This window comes from Eptatretus burgeri, chromosome 10, assembly GCF_056783735.1.
Source record: "Eptatretus burgeri isolate ZD-2024b chromosome 10, Ebu_testis_v1, whole genome shotgun sequence".
Taxonomy (NCBI): Eukaryota; Metazoa; Chordata; class Myxini; order Myxiniformes; family Myxinidae; genus Eptatretus; species Eptatretus burgeri.
The window spans coordinates 95,362,008-95,384,477 of NC_140970.1; the positions used below are offsets into that span (position 1 = coordinate 95,362,008).

The following is a 22,470-nucleotide window of genomic DNA, read 5'->3' on the forward strand; positions in this document are numbered from 1 at the left end:
TCCATCCCCTCCCTTACCTCAAATGGCCGCACTGCTGATTCCACACGTGATAAAGCTGAATGTCTAAACTCGGTGTTTGCAGCTAAATCTTGTGTCCCAAACCCATCACTATCTCTACCCACTTTACCCAGTCGCACCCAACTGTCCCTGGACTCTGTATCCTTTTCTCCTGACAAGGTGGAGAGCTTGCTTTCAAACCTCGAGTCAGATTCTGCAACCGGTCCAGACGGCATCAGCCCACGTGTCCTCAAAGCCTGCTCTTCTGCTCTTGCTCACCCTCTCTCTGTTCTATTCACCCTCTCATTTTCCCAAGGTCATCTGCCATCTGCTTGGAAATCTGCTAACATCACTGCCCTGCATAAAAAGGTGCAAAAACAGATCCCTGTAACTATAGACCAATCAGCCTTCTCCCAATCATCAGCAAGGTTATGGAATCCATCATCGCTTCAGACATGAAATCCTTCCTCTTCTCCAATGGCTTGATTTCCAATCATCAATTTGGTTTCAGACCAGGTCACTCTACCCTAGATATGCTGCTACTGCTCTCCCATCAATGGATGGAGGTCCTCAATGCCAGACAGGAAATCCGAGCCGTATCCCTGGACATATCACGTGCTTTTGACACAGTCTGGCACCCTGCCCTACTCACCAAACTCTCTTCCCATGGTATTCAAGGCCATCTCCACTCATGGCTCGCAGACTTCCTCTCCTGTCGCAGTCAACGTGTGGCCCTAAATGGAGTTCTTTCATCCCCTCTTCCTGTGCAGGCTGGAGTTCCTCAAGGTAGCGTTCTGGGCCCTGTTCTTTTTCTGGTTTTCATCAATGATCTCTCGGACTCTCTGGAAAATCCTCTATTTCTCTTTGCCGACGACTCAACCCTCTGCCGTACCATCTGTCATCCCTCAGCCCGGCAAGCAGCAGCTTCTTCGCTCACTGCAGATCTGGATAAAATCACAAACTGGTCCAACACGTGGAACATGTCTTTCAATCCAGACAAATCTCACACTCTCACTATGTCTCTTCGAAAGGACCGTTTACAAAACCCCCCCATCCACTTTCTCAACAATCCTCTGGAAGAAGTCTTTTCTTTCAAGCTTCTGGGTCTCACTATCTGCCATGACCTTTCCTGGGAAAGTCACATTTCCAACCTTGCCTCAAAAGCCAGTCGCCGACTGGGAATCCTCCGTCGTGCAAAGTCCTTCCTCGGCCCTCTTGAGCTCCTGACCACTTACAAAGCTTTTGTCCTTAGCCTGATGGAGTACTGCTCTCCCCTCTGGGCTGGTGCTCCTGCCTCCCACCTTTCTCGGCTTCACGCTGTCGAAACCAGGGCTTTTAAGATCATTGGCATCTCCCGCAATGAAGCTGAGTCTTTGGGCCTCTCACTCAATCACCGCAGGTTGGTCGGTGGTCTTTCTGTCTTCTACCGACTCCTCTCCAGCCTTCCCCCCCTCTGCTCTCTCTGCGATTTCTCCCAACCACATTTCCACAGGGCGCTCAAGGTCCGCCAACAACCCCCTTCTGGTAAAACTCCCAAAATCGCGAATCACTGCTCATCTTCACTCTTTCATTCCTCTTTTTCCCGCCTTTGGAATAACCTTCCTCACTCTATTCTTTCCCATTCTTCCCTTCAGGCTTTCAAAACAGCTGTTCACCACCACCTCTTATCTTCCCCCATCCAAATCCTCGATCTTTTCTACCCCCGATAATCCACCCAAGCCCACTTCCTTCAATTCTCCTGCTTTCCTTCCTGAAAGTCCCTTTAATGTCCATCTTCCCCTCGCCATGTTCCCCGTCCCATCCCCATCCCTCTCCCTTCCACAGTTCACCTGTGTCTGTTCCCCAATGTTTTGTCCCTTCCACTCCCGCCCCTCTTGTCTCATGCCTCCTTGCTGTGAGTTGTGTGTTAGCTCTCATACGAGCCTCGACCAAGGTATACAAAAAAAAAAAAAAAAAAAAAAAAAAGGGGATGACGTTGTCGTTTCAGTTGGTGGAAACAGTACACTCAAAATGTTGAAAGTGGTACATCCATCCAAAAGACATTGAAAACCATAAAGGAAAGAAAGGTGAGCCACCAAAGAGAAGTGCCAGAGTATCATCCGGTCTTTTCAACAGCCAAACGGATTGCCTTTTCTGTGGGACTACGGTAACACCACGAGGCGCAGGCTTTAGTTATGTAAAGACCGATACGTTCGTGAAGACCATTCTTGAGTGTCGTGACAATCGTTCAAATGAATGGGCCTTCACTGTGAAAGGCAGGATTGAATATTATTGCTGTGATCTACCTGCTGCGGACTGTATTTACCATCACTCATGCAGTGGTAATTTCCGGTCTGGGCTTCGCACACCACTACAGTTCCAGAATGTCCCAGAGGCAATGCGCAGAAAGTCTGGCCGGCCCAAAAACGAAGATCAGGAGCAGGCATTCATGAACGTTTGCTCTTACCTTGAGAATAATGATGAAGAACAGTTGACAATTTCACATTTACGAGATAAAAGGAAGGAATTTCTGACAAATACAGATTCCGTACCATTTGGAAATCAGTACCTCAAGAGAAAATTGAAAGAACAGTATGGGGACAATGTTCATTTTGCTGAAAGGGGAGGTCTCCATGACATAGTAACAATGAGGGAAAATATATCACAGAAACTGAGATCTTATTTCAACACCCAAGCAAAGGATGAAGAATCACAGAAACAGGCGATCATTGAAACAGCGGCGCGACTCATTAAAAGTTATATCAAGTCCAATGTGCCGTCCCTTACAAATCAGTATCCAAGTGCAAAGTCGCTCAAGCTTGATTCTGCCCTTTCGTTTGTTCCTGACACTCTGCAGACATTGTTGAATGGTCATTTCGTAGGTAAGGAGACAAGACGTAAGGTTGCAGGAATAGGACACGCAATTGCCCAGGCAGTTCGACCACGTGCCGATGTAGCTCCCTTACAAGTTGGCCTTTCAGTGCAGGCACATAATTTGTATCGGTCACAATTCTTCATGGATACCCTTCATGAAATGGGATTTGGTTCTTCTTTTTAGGAAGTCATGCGTTTTGAAAAGAATGCAGCGGATTCAGTTGCTCCAGATATTTTAGCTGATGACATTGATTTGCTGGACATGGCACTTCTTTTTACCGGGGACAATGTTGACCACAATATCCTTACAATCGATGGCAGGGAGACCTTCCACGGAATCGGCATCATAGCAGAACTCACCCCAGGGTGAAAGAAGGATCGTGTCATTCCAAGGAGAAATGTTACCAACCTTGATTTTTCGGTGCAAAGTAAAATTCCAATCATCGAACATCGCTTCGCTAAACATGTCCGCCAAACCATCGTGTTTGAACAACTCCCGGCATTGGTCAACTGTGATAGGACAATTGATGTACTGTGGGAGCTCTTCATCAAGGAAACTTCAAACAGGAAACCCCTGAGTGGCAGCGAATGATGCATAACATTTATCAAGGATTGGAACACCCATGCCAATCATCAATTGTGTTCTTGCCTATGATTGACTTGTACTCTGGGGACAAGACATGCATTCTGTCTGCACTTGATTTCATTTGCGATCTCGCCATCAAACACCATGCTCCGCCCATTATTACGTTCGATCAGCCCCTGTATTGGAAAGCTGCAGAGATCATCATGGATGCACCACAGAGTCGCCACTTGAAAAGCATCGTCTTGATGCTTGGATGTTTTCACACATTCATGAACTTACTTGGTGCAATAGGCACACTGACGGAAGGCACAGGACTCGGGAACATTATGGAAGTTGTCTATGGTGGAAATGCCGTCCAGCATTTGATGACTGGAAAATCAGTGCAAAGAGCTTTCGATGGACATTTGCTGGTGGACAGATGTCTCAATCACCTGCTTGTGTCGGATCTGCTGGAGGATAACCCACAGTTCGAGTCATTGGTGGACCATGCGGGAGAAACGTACTCATCCTTGGTGGCGAAAGAAACGACTTTGGAGAGTGCTATAGCATCGGATATGTTGATCCAAATCGAAGAAAAGATTGACACAAAGAAGGTAGAACTTAGCACAAGGTCAAAAACCAGTCAGCTGTGGATAAACTATCAGAGAATGTTGCAGACTGCCTGGGCGGTGATCAAAGTGGATCGCACAGGATCTTGGAAATAACTATTATGGGATTTGTAATCACTTTGCACTTGTAATCACTTCACTATAATTTAAATATGCGAATTGGATTCCTAGATTCCCAAAACATGGGGTGAGACACCAAAATTACTTGTCTGGGATGAATAATGAAGGAGTTTGGGTATTTTAAGGATTTGGTGGCCATCTTGGACGCCATCTTGAAAATTAGACCTTTCCAGTGGTCAGACTGGTCGACTTTTGATATGTTATTAAGCACACCTGATACTACAATAAATCATTGAGAAACCTTTTGTAGCAATTTTTTTAGGGTAAGGTGTTTTTTTTCATCTATGCAGCCACCTCTCTGGGGCTGTGTTCTATCAGCGCACCTCTTTAACTTGGTTCTCAAAGTTTGACCAGACTCTGGTGTAATAGTTGGAGCATCGGGAGGTCGGCAGCTGTGAGTCTGGGAGGTCAGCAGTTCAAACCCCAGCTGAGTCGTACCAAACCTTTTAAAATGGCATGTGCTGTTTCCTTTCTCGACGCTCGGCATTTAAAGGATAGAGCACGGACAAACAACCACAAGTTGGTAATCATTCCGCAGCCTTTGATCAGATGAATGGCCCTGTCCTGCATTGAAGTTCTTTGTGGGGTACACACACACACACACACATCAATAAATCCTTGTTTGTGGCTCACTGATCAGGACACTCAACTGAAATCCCAGAATTTGTGGGTTCAAACCCACGTGAATGCAACAGTGCTCAGGATTTGAATTCTCAGCTTCTGGAAGTCAAGTTGGTTGAAGGAGAACTGCCTTATAGCTATTGGATTGGTCAGTTAAAAAAAAAACCTAGCCAGCTCATTCAAGACCTTCAGAGTGGGATGATTTGCCTGCCCCACCTGGTCTGATCTACGTGTGCCACCGGTCCACTCTTACACCTTTCCATCATTACAGGATGTCATTCTGAACAACTATGGCTTTGACCCTTCTCCTGTACTGTACTGTACTTAAAACGTAAAATATTAAAGAAACAAAGTCTCGAAGATATTGTGAAAACTTGTGGGTGAGCATCGACGGAACTATATGCAACAACTTGTGCTCTGTGAAGGTGTTGTTTCTTTTGCTTCCACCCGTGATAATTTGCAACAGATAAATTCAAGCATTCCGAAAACTAGTCACAGAATGAGACTTTGCTTTAACGTCGCAAAAACAAAAACAATGGTTATTAGTAAAGTGGATGAGGACGTCGATATTTCAATTGATAGTTCAACCCAGTGGAATGCTTCATTTTAGTAGCGACATCGTTGGATGACGATAATTATAGCATACGGAAGGTTTAAATAGAAAGGCAACATTTCATGAAGCTTCAGATCATTTGTCGCAACATCGACATCACGTAATCTTAAAATCCAGCTATTACGGGCTCTCTTGGGTATTCCTTGGGTGTGAGATGAGGACATTGCAAAAACAAACAAACAAACAAACAGGAAGACGTCGTGCAGAGCACGATACTTGCAAAATCTATCAAACAAATTTGACATCAAAAATAATTGGTGGTTGAATTCAATGACCAAATATGCAAATCCTCTTCAAATTTTAAGTCAATGGGATGAAAATTGAGGATTTTAGAAATCCCACCTTAGTTGTTGACCTTTGGCCTATGTAGACCTTTTGGTCGATGTTGACCTCAAAAAAAATTTGCCTGCTTGAATTCAGTGACGCAATATGCAAATATTGTTCAAATTTCAAGTCAATCGGATGAAAAAAATGACGATTTTAGAAATTTGACCTCAAGACGACCTTTGACTTCAAAATCAATAGGCTTCTCAGTTGAGACGACCTCTACAAGTTGGTAAAGTTTCATGATGATCGGTTTAGAATTGTGACCTGTCGGCGATTGACAGACAGACGGAAGAACAAAATCGACGGACATTCCAACATACTCGAAAAATCTTCGATTTTTTTTTACAAGTAATGAACAAATAAATAATTAAAGACCATTGCAGCTTTTCAGATGACTTACTTGATACTTATTGCAGGTAGTGAACTGAAATCGAGGATGAACAGGTCCTTATTGATCAGCTTAACACCGAGCACACACTACTCGGTCTTATGAAACGGTGCACATGAGATACCCGAGTCATCTCTTACCAAATTCAGATTAGCCATTCCTCAGAGGGACTGGAGACCCTTGTTTCTGCTAAAAAGACCTTGTTGACATTTGTGACTGATGGTATGATGCAGTGCAAGAAAATAGACTGAATGCTCCACTCACCTGGCTAAATGTGGCGCCAAATGGAAACGCCATATTCGACAAGTCACAACCTCATCTGATGACGAGCCCTTCCAAAAGAGAAGTAACCATACAAGTGAATTATGCTGGAGAGCTTTCTCATTTGCATATTCTGTTCCAAATTCTCATTGCTTGCAACATCGTATTTAATTAATTAATCATGGTGTGTGGAACTACTGTTCTGCCTTTGGCACCTTTTAAACTTGTATTCTGAAACGCTGGAGTTTGAAGATGATCGCTGCCTTCCGCTCCACCTGAGGCAGCGAGCGGATGCCTGACCGTTCTGTCCCCTCAAGCCCCCTATTTTATTTCATTTTTGCATTCATCAAGGGCTTGTAGTGGAACTGTTGTCACACTCGAGTGTTTTCGCCTTTTCTTTCCTTGTCGTCCTCAGTCATTGCATGACAACCCCCCCCACCCCTCCCACCCTATCCTTCCCTCCTCAACCTTTCAGTCAAATGATTGTCAACCACATGGCCTTTAATTCTGATTGTTGCTCTCCCTTTCAGTGGTGCGTTTTCGGAAGTGTTTTTAGCACAATCCCGACACTCCTCTCGGCTCGCCGCCATCAAGTGCATGAACAAGAGTGTTTTGAAGGGAAAAGAGAACACTGTGGAGAATGAGATTGCGGTGTTGTCCAGGTACCTGTCGTATTCAACCTTTCTGTAATACCTGCCTTGTCTTTATCTCTTAGCATATCTTAACGACATATGTACAGTAAACATGGGTCAGTCAGTTACTTAGCTCGTGGCAACTTGCGACTGAAAGTGATTACTTCCTCGCACATCGTTGGAGCCCATGCTGTTTGGAATTGCGTTGATATGGACAGTATGTGCAGTTCTTTTGGAGCTTGGGGGGTTTTTGCTGCTCAAAAGCCATCGATGATGATGTGTGTCTGAGTGTGGTACAAAGCAGTTCGACAGTCGATCCATCTCATTCCCATGATCCATGTTTTTTCAGGAAAGTGAGGGTGAGGGTGCGGTCAGGTGACATGAACATGATGTTGACCTTTTCTAATGCATTCAAGTTTACACCGCGGATCAATATCGAAGCTCTTTGTGTTCCCTCTACCGTGTCCTAGGATAAATCATGAAAACATTGTGTCGCTGGAGGAGATCTACGAGAACACGACGCACCTCTACCTCGTCATGCAGCTGTGAGCATGTACAGTAACTTTTCATCATGCCGGGCTTGGCTCGGGGAGAGCGACACATATATGGCATCGAGGAGATAGGTGTGCCGTTTTGTTGTGTGGTTTGGTTACGTGATTTTTGTTGTTGTGGCAGTGGTGTGGTGCATAACAGTTGTGATGTCATACTGCACATTGTTTCTGCCGTGTGGTGCGAACAATACTTGCGGACATGCATCGGTCCAGATGTCATGGACCTTGGCATCCCAAGTTCATGGACCAACATTGATGCTCGGTACATTTTCTCATTGCTGAACATGTACCGGTCTGCCGGTGATGTTGACAAGGCGATGGAGTGGAACGAGTTCGAGTACAAGTCAGAACTGACGCATGGCAAAGGAATGAGCACCCAAGTAGTATAAGTAGGGGCATACAGACAAGACAAAGGAACCGAGTGGGCTGAGTAAACGAGGAGGAACATGGAAGCAGACAGGAAAAGCTGACAAATAGAGTAAAATGTGGAGTTGTGTGATTGGACAGGAGAGGAGAGTCGGTGAGAATATATCAGATTAGGGGATACAATGAGACTGCGATGGCTTGGCATGGCTTTGAGTGGAGAGAAGAACGTGAATTTGACCGACTCGGGGGAAGTGATTCCACCGAGGGACAAAAAGATCAAGGTGAGCAGGTATCTTGGAATTGGGGGAAGGTAATCCATCAATTGGGACCATACTCTGTGCAGAGCGTTGGTGCTGCAAAAGCAGTCTCTTTTGCGATTGGGCACAATGCTGGACGGGTCGCCACTCCGACACAGTATACCAGCATGCTGGCACTCATTTTGCCGACCTCGGAAGGATGACAGGCAGAGTCAACCCCACACGGTATGAATTCAACAGCTGAGTGGGATTTTAACTCAGGATCCTGGGATCCCAAGCCCACCACCTGAGCCATTAAGCCAACACCAAGCAAGGGAAGGTAATAATTAGGTTTTCGGAGTTAGATGAGTTTGTATGGCCTGGTTGGACATTTAGGTTTTCATCAACTTAAAAATTGTCTGCAATGAGAATTGGTGGATGTATCTTTGGTATACCCTCTAATCCCCATTATTAAATGCAGACACATTAATCCAGGTGGTTAAAAATGGCTTATGAGATTGTGCACAGGTGGGCCTCTTCCAGAAATCCACATTTGGAAGCTTTAAGTGTTTTCCTTCAAGGATATATTACTTTCGAAACTTCTTCTTCTTCTTCTTCTTTTGCTGCTCCCGTTAGGGGTCGCCACAGTGGATCATCCGTCTCCATTTCACTCTGTCCTCCACATCTTCCATTGTCGCACCAACCACCCGCATGTCCACCCTCACCACATCCATAAACCTCCTCTTTGGCCTTCCTTTTCTCCTCCTTCCTGGCGGCTCCATCCTCAGCATCCTTCTCCTGATATACTCCGCCTCCCTCCTGTGCACATGTCCAAATCATCTCAATCTCTCCTCTCTCACTTTGTCTCCAAACCGTCCTACCTGCGCTGTCCCTCTAATATACTCATTTCTTATCCTATCCATCTTCGTCACTCCCAACGAGAATCGCAGCATCTTTAACACTGCCACCTCCAGCTCCGCTTCCTGTCTTATTGTTAGCGCCACCGTCTCCAAACCATACAACATAGCTGGTCTCACTACCGTCTTATATACTTTCCCCTTCACTCTTACAGCTACACTTCTGTCACAAATCACTCCTGCAACACTTCTCCACCCACTCCATCCTTCTTGCACTCTCTTTTTCACTTCTCTCCCACACTCTCCGTTGCTTGGAACAGTTGATCCCAAGTATTTAAACCAATCCACCTTCCCCACCTCAATTCCTTGCAACCGCACCATACCACCACCCTCCCTCTCATTTACACACATGTACTCCGTCTTTCTCCTACTGACTAACATTCCCCTTCTCTCCAGTGCGTACCTCCACCTCTCGAGGCTCGCCTCAACCTGCTCCCTCATCTCCCTACAGATCATGATGTCATCCACGAACATCATAGTCCATGGAGACTCCAGTCTGATCTCGTCCGTCAACCTGTCCATCACCATTGCAAACAGAAAAGGGCTCAGAGTCGATCCTTGGTGCAATCCCACTTTAACCTTAAACCGGTCCATCATTCCTACCGCACACCTCACCGCTGTCACACTGTCCTCATACATATCCTGCACGATCCTCACATACTTCTCCACCACTCCCGACTTCCTCATACAATACCACAACTCCTCTCTTGGCACCCTATCATAAGCTTTCTCTAAATCCACAAACACACAATGTAACTCCTTCTGGCCTTCCCTATACTTCTCCATCAACATTCTCAAAGCAAACATCGCATCAGTGGTGCTCTTTCCTGGCATAAACCCATATTGCTGCTCACAGATCATCACCTCTCCTCTCAACCTGGCTTCCACTACTCTTTCCCACAACTTCATGGTGTGGCTTAACAACTTTATCCCCCTGTAATTTCCACAGCTCTGCACATCACCCTTATTCTTGAAAATCGGAACCAGTACACTTAATCTCCACTCCTCCGGCATCCTCTCACTTTCCAAGACTTTATTAAACAATCTGGTTAACAACCCCACTGCCATCTCTCCGAAGCACTATCCCAATTCTTTTTTGCCAAACTCTTCTTCCTTATACTTTCCTGTACTTCCTCGTTCCACCACCAAGTCTCCTTGTCTTCCTTTCTCTGTCCAGATGTCACACCAAGTACCTTCCTCGCTATCTCCCTCACCACTTCTGCAGTAGTTGCCCAGTCGTCCCAAACCTCTTTACCATCATCCAACACCTGTCTCACCTCCTCCTTGAATTTCACGCAACAGTCTTCCTCCTTCAGCTTCCACATATTACTTTCAAAACTATTCTGGGTTATCTATGTCTGGATTCTCGATCAGATATGATCTGAACCTTTGATCGATCATGACCCACTTACAACCACAATTGCAGTTCTTATGGTTATCTTTGTGCAGCTTTCATCGTCAAGTGACCGCAGTGATAAACAACTTCATCATTTCATACTCTTTTCGTTGCTGTGACTTTCAAGAGAGAATCTAATCATTCCATCGTGACATCCACCAACATGATTGGCCTCAAGTTCCTTCATGCATCTTTGTTATTGCTCACGTTTGGCATTGATTGATCCATCAGACATCTTCAGCCCTATTTTACAAATCTCTCCACAGTATAATGTTACCACACCTGTGCATTAGTGTGCAGCCACAGAAGTTGCGGCAAAAGCTTCCAGATTCCAGAACAACTGCAGAAACATGTACTTAATGTAACTAGAGATGGGAATGCCCCATGGCAAGAAATGTGAGGCATTGATGTTGAGTCGTGATTAATCCGCTTTGCATCCTGAGAGGCCTTGTCCTGTATTTATAATGTTTGATGTTCAGCATTTAAGAGGATAGAGCATGGACAAACAACCCTGGGGAGGCAATGGCAAACCACACAGGATAACCCTTCTCATGAAACTGCTTTGGCAGCACCAACACTCTTTGAAGAGTATGGTACATCGTATTTCCAAATCAAAAAAATGAACAATTGAAGACCACTAAGTGGCCAGAACATTGAACCTGATCCTTTTTATATTGTGAAAGCTTAGATTGGTTTGAGCGGAGCGAACAGTAATATGGAGGTACTAGGAGATCAAGCCTTCGGTTCTACGTTTCAACAGCCATTTCCGGAAATTACAACCTTCCTTCGAAGTTTTACCTTTTGATTTGTAAACCGAAGCTGAAACGTTCGATATCTTGCATTTAAAAGCTCTCTAATTGTGTTAATTGACCAAACAGTGTATGCGATTGTGTATGATGTCATTTGATGATAAAAAAGGGACGCAACATGGCCAAAAGTATGTGGACACATGCTCGTCCAACATCTCATTCTAAAATCATGGGCATTAATATGGAGTTGGTCCCCCCCCCCCCCTTTGGAGGCCTCCACTCTTCTGGGAAGGCTTTCCACTAGATGTTGGAACATTGATGTGGAGATTTGCTTCCATTCAGCCACAAGAACATTCGTGAGGTTGGGCACTAATGTTGGGCGATCAGGTCTGGCTCACAGTCGGTATTCCAATTCATCCCAAAGATGTTCGATGGGGTTGAGGTCAGGGCTCTGTGCAGGCCAGTCAAGTTCTTCCACCTGATTTCTACAAACCATTTCTGTATGGACCTCACTTTGTGCACGGGGGCATTGTCGTGCTGAAACAGGAAAGGGCCTTCCCCAAACTGTTGCCACAACGTTGGAAGCACAGAATCGTCTAGAATGTCATTGTATGCTGTGGAGTTAAATTTTCCCTTTACTGGGACTCAGGGGCCGAGCCACAACCATGAAAAACACCCCCAGACCATTAATCCTCCTCCACCAAACTTCACAGTTGGCACGATGCATTCGGGTAGGTAGCGTTCTCCTGGCATCCACCAAACCCAGATTCATCCGTCAGACTGCCAGATGGTGAAGCGTGATTTATCACTCCAAAGAACACGATTGTTCCACTGCTCCAGAGTCCAATGTCGGTGAGCTTTCCACCACTCCAGCCGACGCTTGGCATTGCACATGGTAATCTTAGGCTTGTGTGCGGCTGCTCGGCCATGAAAACCTATTGCATGAAGCTCTCGCCGAACAATGCTTGTGCTGACGTTACTTCCAGAGGCAGTTTGGAACTCGGTAGTGAGTGTTGCAACCGACGACAGACGATTTTCCCGTGTTTCGAGCTTCAACACTTCTGTGAGCTTGTGTGACCTACCACTTCGTGGCTGAGCTATTATTGCTCTAATGCATTTGCAGTTGACCGGGGCAGCTCCAGCAGGGCAGAAATTTGACGAACTGACGTGTTGGAAAGGTGACATCCCATGACTGTGCCATGTTGAAAGTCACTGACCTCTTCGTACGGCCCATTCTACTGCCAGTGTTTGTCAAATGGAGATTGCATGGCTGTGTGCTTGATTTTATACACCTGTCAGCAATGGGTGTTGCTGAAAGAGCTGAATCCACTAATTAGAAGGGCGTGTCCGCATACTTTTGGCCATGTCGTGAATGTAAAAGTTTGATGCATCATGTGTAATGTGATGTGCCATGGCATGTGGTGGTGCCGGTGACGAGCCAGTGTGTCGGGGGGAGAGCTGTTTGATCGCATTGTTGAGCGAGGATTTTACACAGAGAAGGATGCCAGCCAGCTCATCCAGCAGGTGCTTTGTGCCGTTTCCTACCTACATCAGTCTGAAATTGTGCACCGAGACCTCAAGGTGTGTTTTGCATCTTGTGTGGTTGCTCTCATTATTTTACACTTTTAATCAGACCGAAACTTCAACACTCGACAGTATATCTTGCCATTTGTAATTGCAAATGACCATCTTATTGTTCTTTACCCAGCCAGAGAACCTGCTATATTTTAGTCCAGATGAAGACTCCAAGATAATGATCAGTGACTTTGGTTTGTCCAAAATGGATGCCGTGGGGGACGTGATGTCCACAGCATGTGGAACTCCTGGATACGTTGGTGAGAGTTATGAGGTTGCAGGAAAACGTGTCCACATGTTGTCTTGCCTTCTCCCCTTTGTTTGTCACCTCGATCATTAATGAGCCTCGACTTTGTACAAAACAGAATAACAGGAAGATTAAGGGAGAGTGATTTATTTGTTTATTTCATTTTTTTGGTCGACAGTGTGCAGATCTGGTGATGTTTAGACTTGTGGGTTGATTGGGATACGAGTTGGGTATACTTACACATTGTAAGCAATAACGAACTGTGCTGCCACATTGTTTCGGGTCGCTCACCTGCATTTGTTTTTTTTTTTTTCATTTATTTATTTTCTTCTTCTTTTTTTCATTTATTTATATTTTCATTTACGAACACTTCCCGAAGTTCGTGTGTATTTTTTTTTTCCTGGTGTATCGACTTTGATGTCCGTCGGCACGCGGAATTTCAGCTTTCTACGTCACCCGGAAGGTACCAAACATTGATATCAGTCAGTGGGTCGGTGAATCGGTGGATAGAATGAGCTTCAGATATTAGATGAAGATGCGAAATGATGGGTACCCAGGTAACCAACAACGTCAGATTTGAATTGAGCTCCTGTCGGTACAGCTGACGCGTCGAGCTACCTGGGGTGTTCATGGAAGGGTTGTTCTTCTTACTTTTCCAATCATAATTGTGAGATTTGGGAGTCGGGAGTCAGACTGTTGAGATTGGTAGCCATGAGTGTTGCGGCGAACACAAGGGTCTATCTACATATTTCATGCACACACGAAAATGGGATGAATTGGGGAATAGATTGAATCATCACAAGTAAAACGATGGAGAGAGATCGTGTATGGGCATTCATGAAAAGGAGGATGGTTTCCACTAGTCTTTCTATTCGGTTAGCTAAGATTGCCCCATTTATGTCGATGTTACATGTAGATATTTCCCCGAGTAGTTATCTGTGGTTTTTATCCCTCGTGTTCTGGCACATGTCCCACACTGCACTGTCTTCTGTTTTTTTTTTTTTATGAACTGTTCTAATTTCCTCTTTATGCTGATTTTATTCAGTTGCACTGGTATTTATAGGGCTTGCCTTCGGGCTTTCTTCGTGCATAAACTCGGTCCTGTTTCACCATCTATTTGCCCTGATTGCCTCCGCCACCGAAAGTGAAGGAGGTTCTGTTTTCACCCCTCTCTATCTGTTTGTTTGTGTGCAGGATATCTCAAAAAAGTTGTGGATGGATTCAGATGACATTTGGTGTGTGACAACGACAAACTGATTCGATTTTGGTGAAGATCTGGATCTGGATCCGGATGTGGCTACTAGAATTTTTTTTTGAAGTGATTCTTCACCGTTGTGACATGGCACGAAACTGATAATATAACACTCTCAAAAAGTTGTGGACGGATTCAGACAAAACTTGGTGGACAGGTTGCGTGTGTGACGAGGACAAATTGATTTGATTTTGGTGGAGACTCGAATCCGGATCCAGATACGAGAAGTATTTAATTTCAAAGTAATTCTTCACCATTGAGAGATCGGGCCAAGAACGATATACAGCATGATATTTGAAAAAGGTATTGGGCCAGAAATGTTCTCATGGATCAGGCATTGCATGGCCGAGGTATGCACTCGGCGGAGTGCTCTTCTAGTTTTTCATTGTTTGTTGAGGTTCAGCCATTTGCTGCAGACAAATTGCTGTTTGCAGCGAGGAGAGTTGTGCTTGTAGGTTTGGATGGAGACAATCCAACAAGTGGTCAAGTGCCAGCAACATTTTTCGAAGATTTTGTCTGCTGCTTGTTTTGAGAACTTGACTCATCGAGCTATATTAAGAGCTGCTTGTTATGTCGAGTAATGATTGGATTAAATTTACCGAGAGAGCAAAGTTGTGCAAGGGCTTGCTTCACCACTTCCATCTTATGCGTCATTCAATGAGCTCTTGAGGTGAGCAAAAATTTGTAAAATTAAAACAATTGGTTTTTCTGCACATCCTTACTCACTGTCAGGTCGGGCCAGATCTGTGACTTGCTACAGGTACCATGTAAACCTGTACGAACCTGTTCCATGGTCGGGTTGTCGGCCACTAAACACTCTCCCCACCATGTTTCTTGGTGAGGAGGTTGTGTGATACGGACACCCAGCAGGATTAAAAACGAAACCTGTCAAAGGGTGGAGGAGCTCCTTGTGAACCAACGACCATCCATATCGAGTGCCCAACAATGGCTGCAGACGTCCTCCTGCAGTTGGGTCACTTCTAAATAGGAGGTTGTGGGCAGGATTTGCACTGCAGCCACTGTAAAACCCTTCATTCCGCAAAACATTTAAAAAGCAATCTGAAAACCCACTCCGTGGGAGTACCTCCTGTGCAGCTTCACTCCACCAGGCAGCTCACCAGATGATGGCATTGGGGCAAACCCTTTGGGACCCCCACTCTTTGATAAAAGGAGTTAAACCATGGTGTAACCTTCGCAGGTCAGATTGTGATAGTGTGTAGCGGGGTGGTGCTGAGGTGTCGTCCACCAGACGGCGGTCTCCTTCAGTTAACCTGAGGCGGTCCCTTCGGGTGGGTGCCTGGAATGTCCTATCCCAAAGAGAGGATGATCACCTGTCTCTGTTATCATCTGTGCTCAAGCATTTGTACATCGTCATTGCAGCTCTCTCTTAGGTTTGGAGACCGGATCGCGGCGAGATAATGGTGGGTGGTTGCACCTTCTATTGGTCTGGTCACTCTGATGGTTACCATACCCAAGGAGTTGCTGTAGCTGTGTCCAATAAGCTGACTCCAATGAAAATTGAGGAAACAACGATCAACAAGCGTATTATGAGACTAAGGATTCGTAACTCCATGTCTGGCGTTGGCTTAATGGCTCGATTGGTGGGCTTGGGATCCGAGGATCCTGAGTTCAGATCCCACCTTTCTGTTGAATTAATACCAGGTGGGGTTGACTCTGCCTGTCATCCTTCTGAGGTCAGCAAAATGAGTGCATGCTTGCTAGTATCATGTGTCGGAGGGGCGACCATCCAGGATTGTGCCCAAAAACCAAGGAGACTGCTTTGGCAGCACCAATGCTCAATGGATGAATTCGTCACTCCTTTAGTGTCATTTCCCTGGTCTCTGTATGTGCTCTGACTGAGGCGAGTCATCTCACCATGAAGGATGCATTCTATGCCACGCTCGAGTCTGTGGTTGATCATTGCCCCAGGCGAGAAACTCTTATCGTGTTGGGGGAATTCAATGCGTCAACTGGAACTAATAGGAATGGTTATGAGACATTCATTGGTCCCCATGGGTCTGGAACTGTGAACCAGAATAGCTATAAGTTCCTTGACTTTGCTGGAAAGTCGTGGACATTGGGTGGCTGGTTCATGGTTTCAGCACCCACAGGCCCATCACTCGATTGGGTATTCCCATGCTGGTGGTTTGGCAAAGCTGAATGACCATGTGCTCCTTGATGGTCGCTGGAGCATGATCCAGAACTGCAGGGTCTACCAGAGTGCTCAGTCCTCGATACTGACCACCGGCTTGGAGCAACTCTGAAGTTGCAACTCAAATCTGGGAGAATGGTATCATGAGTCCATGAGCCAGTAGGGTTGGTCGGTACCATCTGGAGGAATAATTGTTATCATGATTGTTGACAAGGTATACAACCCGAGAGTTAGAAAATATGTGATAGCATTGCATCGGTGGGAGCTTTTCGTGTGTTATAACCTTGTTTATTTGCCTACCCTGAAATAATCTTTTGTGCAAAATGGCCAGTACAAGGTAAGACATCCTACTTCAACGTCACAACATTTTTTTTTATCAGTCAAGCATTAACATTAAAATTTGTCTCACCTTTTGCTGGGATCATTTGCTTCTCAACAAAAAGTGCTAAACATGCCAAGGTTGAAAGGTATGTCATTGGTGACACGTGTGTATATATGTATATGTATATATATATATATATATATATATATATATATATATATATATATATATATATATATATCAGTGTCTATTTCCTATGTGATAAATCATACTGCCTTTAGAAAAGTATTTGTCTCTCATTTACTGTGGAAAGTAAATAAAAGCTCTGGAACAATATAATTACATTGGTTTTTTAGCAAATTTATTAAGAAATCCAAAAATCTAAATTTTTTTTTTGTATTGTATATTAAGAACAGTATAGCAGACAATGTTACCCCACCCCCCATATGAAAAAATACCTAATTTAGACGGATTTATGTAGTTTGGTCAAGGTCATGATATTTTCCCTGTTGTTATTGAAGGATACTTTCCAAGAATCAAACAAAGGTAAATGATAGCATGTTCATGAACAAGATTAATGTTTTTTTCCCTGTAATTTCTCAAAAAATACAGAATTTCAGGGATTTAGATACTCAATAATGCACATACAGTATGAAGGTATCAAACACCTATATTACACAATATAAACCAATAAAACAGTAGCAAGATGGTTAATCATGTGCAATCTGATGAATCGGTCAAAGGTGAAAATGAAACACAATCTTTTGTTGTAGGGCATAAAATTACAGAATAGAAAAACAAACGTGGTGTTCCACACTAACAAGGCCATTGCCCAGGCCCAATGTGCTGCTGATAAACATATTGTCTTATGAACCAAAGACGGGTCCTTTACAGTTTCTAAGACATCTCTAATCATATGCACTGATTGTAAGTGATATAAAATGTTCAAGATGAACTTAAAAATCATAATTATTATCCAGTTCTTCAATATCCTCATCTAAACTTTCCCCATCGTCTGACACAAAGATGGATGCCTGGTTCTCAGTCTGGCAGTCTGCACATATCAGTGCATTCAGTCCGTTTGACAAACACACACATTTTGGGAGTGAACACTTCCTTTTACAATTGTAGGGAAATAACATGAGCTACGTGCCTAACAATTTTCAAGAAGATATACCCTATAATAAGAGAGAACGATTAGTTTTAAATAGAATGTCTTCTTCTGTCTTACACCGGTTTCAGAAAAGTTTATTTTGGGATGGGGTTACTAAATGGCTAATAACACACAAAAGGCTACCACAAAAGGCAATGCTATCACATAGTTTCTGACTGTAGAGGCTGATGTATACCCTGCCAAAAATTACAGTGAGCATTATTCCCGTCGGATGGTACCAGTGGCCAAAATTTACCAGGTCTGGCTGATGGCCTACATCCCAGCCTCGACTGGATGCTGACAAGCTCAAGGGTGGAGAGGGTAGCTTTGCGAACAGGCTGAGTGGGGATTTGGGGGGCCTGCATGCTTTGAGCAATCCTGAAGAGTTGTGGAGTGCCTTCAGGACCACCGTCCTTGATGTTGCCGGTGGATGCCTTGGAACTCACTGGAGGGTGAAGAAGAATTTTGTCTCAAGGGACACTGGATACCATTGACCAGAGTCACAGGGCCAGGCTGGTTGGCAGAACTGAGCTGTTTAGGGTACTGAGGCATAAAACTATGTGCACCAAGGGTGTTCAAGGAGACCTATGTGCAAGGAATCTGTGAGGGGTTTGAGTATCATCTGTGGTCAAGTGATTCTCATCCTACTTGCAGGGGAATTCGTGCATTGCGTTCCTCCAAGCCCGTCCCTCGGGAAACTGCAGTGAGAGCGGAGGTGGTGGGCTCTTGACAGAGGAATCCGAAGTGAGTGTTCGCTGGGCCGGTTACTTTGAGCGGCTGAACCAGGCTGATCCACCAACTGTCAGGTTGGATGTCAAGGGAGTTACAATCCCTGTTGCTGATCCTCCAATCAACTGTGATCCACCTTCGCTTGTGGAAGCACAGGCTGTGGTGAACCCTTTGAAATGGTGTAAAGCTCCAGGGATCTGTGGCATCCATGCTGAACTTCTCAAGGTTGGTGGAAATGCTGTACTCATGTTGTTGCATGCAGTTCTGTGCTCTTCCTGGGACACAGGCATCATCCCAACTGATTGGGAGAGGGGCCTTGTTGTCCCTCTCTGGAAAGGGAAGGGTGATCACCAGGACCGCAACAACGACCAAGGGGTGACACTGTTCTCAGTGCCGGGCAAGGTCTTTTCTCAGATAATTCTTGATCGGGTTCGCCACCATCTGCTCAAGCACCAGCGTCTAGAGCAGTCAGGCTTGACACCAAAGAGGTCAAGAATTGACGTATCCTTGACCTTTGGGTCCTCAACGAACGCAGACGAGAGTTTCAGCAGGGGCTGCTTGCAGCTTTTGTTGATCTCAGTAAAGCGTTCGATTCAGTGAATCGGGATGTCCTCTGGAGGATTCTTGGTCTTCGTGGGTGCCACCAAAACTGATCAATCTGATGTCTGAACTCTACTCTGGTACTGAGAGTGCTGTGAGATGTGGTGGTACCATCTCTGACTTATTCCCAGTTGTTATTGGAGTTCATCAGGGGTGTTTACTGGCCTCCACACTTTTCAGCGCTTGTCTGGACTGCATTCTGGGGAGTATGTCGGAGAGATCAAGCTGCGCTGCATCGTTTGAGAATGTCAAGATCTCTGACCTTGATTTCGCAGATGATGCAGTCATCTTTGCGGAGACTTTAGATATCCTTTTGGGGCTGCTTGAGGTACTGAATGAGGAGTCGGAGCTGCTGGGATGATGTGTTTCCTGGGTCAAAACTAGGATCCAGGCTTTCAATGATAGCTAGGATGCTGCTATCTTGTCTGTATCTGTTTGTGGCGTGGATGTTGAGGTCACAGAGAGATTCACTTCCCTTTGCAGTGATATTCATGTCTCTGCTGACTGCGAGCCAAAGGTTAATAGACATCTGGGTCTGGCCTGGGGAGTCATGGATTCACTGGATAATGAGGTGTGGTGCTGTCAGTACCTGTGCGGGAGGACGAAAGTCTGAGTCTTCAGGTCTTTGGTGCTTCCAGTCTTGCTCTATGATACGAGACTTGGACTCTGACCAGGGATCTGAGACGGAGACTTAATTCCTTTGGCACCACGTCTCTTTGGAGAATCCTTGGCTGTCGCTGGTCAGACTTTGTGTCCGAGTGGTTGTTGAGAGAGACTCAAATGAGATTTGTTTCCTACATAAGTCCATGAACATTAGCTGCGGCTGTTTGGACATATGGCTCGTTTTCCTGATGCTGATCCTGCTCACCAGATTCTCTCACCGAGGGAGCCTCGTGAGTGGAGGAGGCCAATGGGCCAACTACGTGCCTCGTGGTTGCAGTAGGTTGATCAGCATCTCAAGAAGATGGGGATGGGCCAGGCGTCTGCCTGGGGGATGGCCCGACTGAGGCCCCTGGAGTACCGGTGGAAAGTGAATGCCGGACGTGCAGCTCCGGCGCATGCTCCCATACCTGACCTTACTCACATTGGTTATCTAACTTTAGTTTTCTCATCAAAGTTTGATACTTCTGATATTCATTGTAACTAAAATCTCAATCACAAAACTATCCCATTGAACAATGACAAATGAAGAATGCGTGGATTCTGTGCGGCATCTGCATCCACAGCAAAATGTTTCACGATAACATTCACAGCATTTGCTTGGCTCATGCACCTGGACAGCAAAAGGTGCAATTTAACATAGTTTTCTTGCTTCACCATAATTTGATTTTTTTTATTTTAAATCGGTTTAAAATTTTAGACCGGTTATTTTAAATCACCGGTCTTATTTATTCTCTTAAAACTAAACATTGCTTTTGGTAATTGACGAGATCCAAAACCAGCAATCATTGCTTTCAAGAAAAAGCACTTGAGCTTTGAGTTTTGCCTGACTTTCAGATGCTGAAGCACTTGAACTTTTATTCCTCTCTCATCCGCAGCTCCAGAGGTTTTGGCCCAGAAGCCCTATGGGAAGGCTGTGGACTGTTGGAGCATTGGAGTTATTTCCTACATTCTGTGAGCTGTGCATATAATCACTGTGTGTGTGTGTCTGTGTCTGTGTCTGTGTGTTTTGGACCTATTGTTTGGAGATGTGCTGGGCTCAAGGGATCGAAACCTTTATGAAGAACAGTCCATGAGCCGATTATCCCAGCAGTGAGAAAATATATAATTGGCTGACAAGTTAATAAGATTTTTATTCTCGGGAAACGACTATCTTGAGGTTTGAAATTTAAAATAAACTTAAGTCGAGGGTGTTGTAGAATTATTATCATTTACATCATTAAAATGCTCATGGTGCTCAGCATTTATAAAGCTCAGCATTTTGGAACTCGCAAAAGAACCCGGTCAAATGGCAGTTGGTTTACAGTGAATGCGATTACTTGTTGATACACGTAAGGTTTTCAATGTTAACATATGACTGACCTTGTTGAACCTCATAGTCAGGAAAATTTAAAGTGGTGATATTTGCACAGCGACACATTCCTCTGGGACACCTCAAATTTGAGCACATACACTCCCAGAGGGTGCTATTTCCGACATACATACATACATACATACATACATACCCACATATACCATAGCTCCATTATATAATCAGAGTACCCATCCGACAGGCGAGTTTTATTTCAAGATGTTCTTCTGACACATCCTTTTATTTGTGTGGTGTATAGGCAACAGACCACTGCCTCAATCACTCCCGAAAATAAAAATAACCCTGGTTACGTACACAAAGTAAAAACATCATGCATACTGCTTATGTGCATATATAATGCATCATGCTTGGAAAACTCAGATAATTCCAATCACCCCCCCCCCCACCCACACTCCTTCCAAAGGAAGAAAATACCCAGATGGTGAAAAAAAAATTCTTAAAAATTTGATGAATTCAAATGAAACTTCAGGAAACACACCTTCAGGGTGCTCTGAGTAATCCCTGAAAGTTTCAGCTTCCTTGGTCAAATACTCTTGGAGTTGTAGATGATACATACCACACGTACAACATGCTTTCCCTCCATTATATACAGAAGATTACCTCCACCGCCTCAGGTGGACAGCGGTTATATTTTCACCCATTTCTCTGTTTGTCTGTCTGTGCTTATGAGAAGGATATCTCAAAAAATTATTGACTAATTCTGACAAAACTTGGTGGATCGGTTGGATGTGTGACAAGGACGAATTGATTAGATTTTGTTGAAGATCTGGATCCGGCTCTGGATGTTAGACTTTTAAAAGTTATTCTTCACAATTACAGATAGGGCCAAAACAATATACATCATGATATAAAAAGTTGTGGACAGGTTATGACAAAACTTGGTGGGTGGAGGAGTCGGGTCGGTGACATGAACAAGCCAATTAGATTTTGGTTCAGGTTCGGATGCAGATCCGGCCCATCATTGGGATACAAAATGTAAACCGTTCAGTCTGGCATAGGTATGCGCTCCATCGAGTGCTGTTCTAGTTAATGTTGTGATGAGATTATTGCTAATGTGGACGTGGCCTTTGGAAGATGAAATTGTTCATGTCTGATTAGTTTGTGCACTTCAAAGCCAAGATTGAAAATAAATTGTTGACATGCTACTGGAGTGCTCCTGGGAGAATAATAATTTTGGCAAATGTGCA

General features: G+C 44.6%; 1 protein-coding gene across 3 annotated transcripts in view; it reads left to right on the forward strand.

Annotated features, from left to right (window-relative positions):
- The window catches only part of LOC147019176 (calcium/calmodulin-dependent protein kinase type 1D-like), a 64,790-nt gene that overhangs the window by 14,612 nt on the left and 27,708 nt on the right, over positions 1-22,470 (forward strand). For all 3 annotated transcript variants that reach the window (XR_015062666.1, XM_085899509.1, XM_085899507.1), the window contains exons 2-6: positions 6,905-7,036; positions 7,477-7,551; positions 12,664-12,802; positions 12,930-13,056; positions 20,790-20,865. Coding sequence is in view for 2 of the 3 variants with exons in the window: in XM_085899507.1 (XP_085755633.1) it covers positions 6,905-7,036; positions 7,477-7,551; positions 12,664-12,802; positions 12,930-13,056; positions 20,790-20,865 (549 nt within the window). In the remaining variant the exon portion in view is untranslated. The remainder of the gene's footprint in view (positions 1-6,904; positions 7,037-7,476; positions 7,552-12,663; positions 12,803-12,929; positions 13,057-20,789; positions 20,866-22,470) is intronic.